This window comes from Sesamum indicum, linkage group LG1 (genome assembly GCF_000512975.1).
Source record: "Sesamum indicum cultivar Zhongzhi No. 13 linkage group LG1, S_indicum_v1.0, whole genome shotgun sequence".
NCBI classification, from domain to species: Eukaryota; Viridiplantae; Streptophyta; class Magnoliopsida; order Lamiales; family Pedaliaceae; genus Sesamum; species Sesamum indicum.
In genome coordinates, this window is record NC_026145.1 from 8,526,125 (window position 1) to 8,527,833 (window position 1,709).

A 1,709-nucleotide genomic window follows, 5' to 3' on the forward strand; every position below is an offset into this window, starting at 1 on the left:
TGAACCAACTTCATTTTTAATGTCCTCGGTTGTATGATTGGGACTATTCGGAGGGGAGTCTGACATGAGTCCCGCTTTTCTTAGTGCCTCATCAACTACCAAATCTAAAGAGCCACCACTGGTTTCTTCAGGTGGTGTATCAGAAAGGCTTTCTGAAGTGGAGCATGGATGAGGTTCTTTAGCTCTGTCAGAGTTCATGTCGTCTGATCTCCGCAATAGCTCCTGCGAGCACAGATTCAGGTACACAAGTTTGCTATTTGACCTGTCAGCAACTTGTTTTTCAATATTAACTGCATCTGCAACAGCCAACTCTGTTTCAGCAGTTCTGCAGTCCACCGAGACATTTGCTTTCTTCAGAAAGTGCTCCGTCAGGCGATAAAGTTGAGTCTGTATAAGAATTATTGATTAATTTTATCTGCTACATTATGGATAATACTTTCATTCCTTAACAAAGAAGATCCAGCCTCAGGAAAGACAATAGCAGAAAACCAACACAAATTACAGGGATCACTGTCAGATAAGGGTAGATAAACTACTAAAATTACAGGATGCTTGTGAATTGGGCAGATTTATTTGAAAGAAGTGTTCAGAATCCAGGCAACTCAAACCAGGGCTTTTACCTTAGCAAATGGTATATATTAAAAGAAGAAAATGCAGGGGATGATAGCACAATTAATCAAATTAAAGATTCTCAGTCAAACATTGCGAGGTAGAGGTAGGCAGCAATCATAATCAACAAACCACGCATAACTACCGAATAATGTTGAATTTCATCACAATATCAATCCTCTGAAAGGAGGAAAATACACTGCGGTTTTTCTTTTTTTGGTTTTTGTGGTTTTGGGGGGGGTGGCTCCTCAATCAATGCTGTGAACATTCAATTATATAACTTCTTAGTTAGAAATCCCCCTTGAAAATTCGGGGCCTAGTTCAAGGATTTGGTATGTTGAAGAAATTCTTATCAGAATATATACACACACACACACACACATATATATATATATATAAGTGAATTCATCTGCAAACTCTAGCATTACGCCGATTAAAGAAAATATTGTATTAGAACAGATAGTTCCAATCCATTTGAATTCTTCTTATATTTCATAAAAGCTCACAGTTGCAAGGACATGTTATATTAGTTCTGCATCTTTCCCCGGCTCTTCTTCACAATATCTCGTTATTGGCATACTGGTTCTTAGAACTGCTATCTATTTTTAGGTAGGAAGTCACAATTTTCAATGCTAAAACAGATTGGTCTCTGGAACATGAAAGCAAAGGCAAACTTTACCTGCCTAACTGATATTGGGATTTTATTGTGACGACTGGTAGCCAAAACAGGCCGCATATCTTTTGGTAGTTGAGCCTGCTCAAATCATCAACTTAATTCAATTAAAAAATTACCAGGAAGCAGAAAGAAGTTTTGGATGGAAAAATAAAAAACCAGTGAAACATAACAACTACCAGTAAAGTATAATTCCCTTTGAGAATTGCGTTGTCCTCTTCTTTCCCTGGCGTATTCTTACTTGAAGCTGCTGTTTTCCTTGCCAGAACTTCTAAAGCCCATTTTCTTTTATCACCCTTTATCTCAGATTTACCTGCCATATCCTTCTCTGAAGTTATTTTCATGCCACCTGATGCAGGAGCAGGTGCTCCTTTGGGATATCTATTTTGATGTGCATCACCAGAAGCACTTTCAGCTTTCATTCCCT

At 38.2% G+C, this 1,709-nt stretch overlaps 1 protein-coding gene across 1 annotated transcript in view; it reads right to left on the reverse strand.

Annotated features, from left to right (window-relative positions):
• The window catches only part of LOC105159204 (uncharacterized protein At4g10930), a 12,188-nt gene that overhangs the window by 1,226 nt on the left and 9,253 nt on the right, over window positions 1-1,709 (reverse strand). Inside the window, 3 exon segments of the mRNA XM_011076185.2 lie at window positions 1-387; window positions 1,289-1,363; window positions 1,462-1,709. The exon segment at window positions 1-387 is cut by the window's left edge and continues 651 nt beyond it; the exon segment at window positions 1,462-1,709 is cut by the window's right edge and continues 4 nt beyond it. Coding sequence (XP_011074487.1) covers window positions 1-387; window positions 1,289-1,363; window positions 1,462-1,709 — 710 coding nt within the window.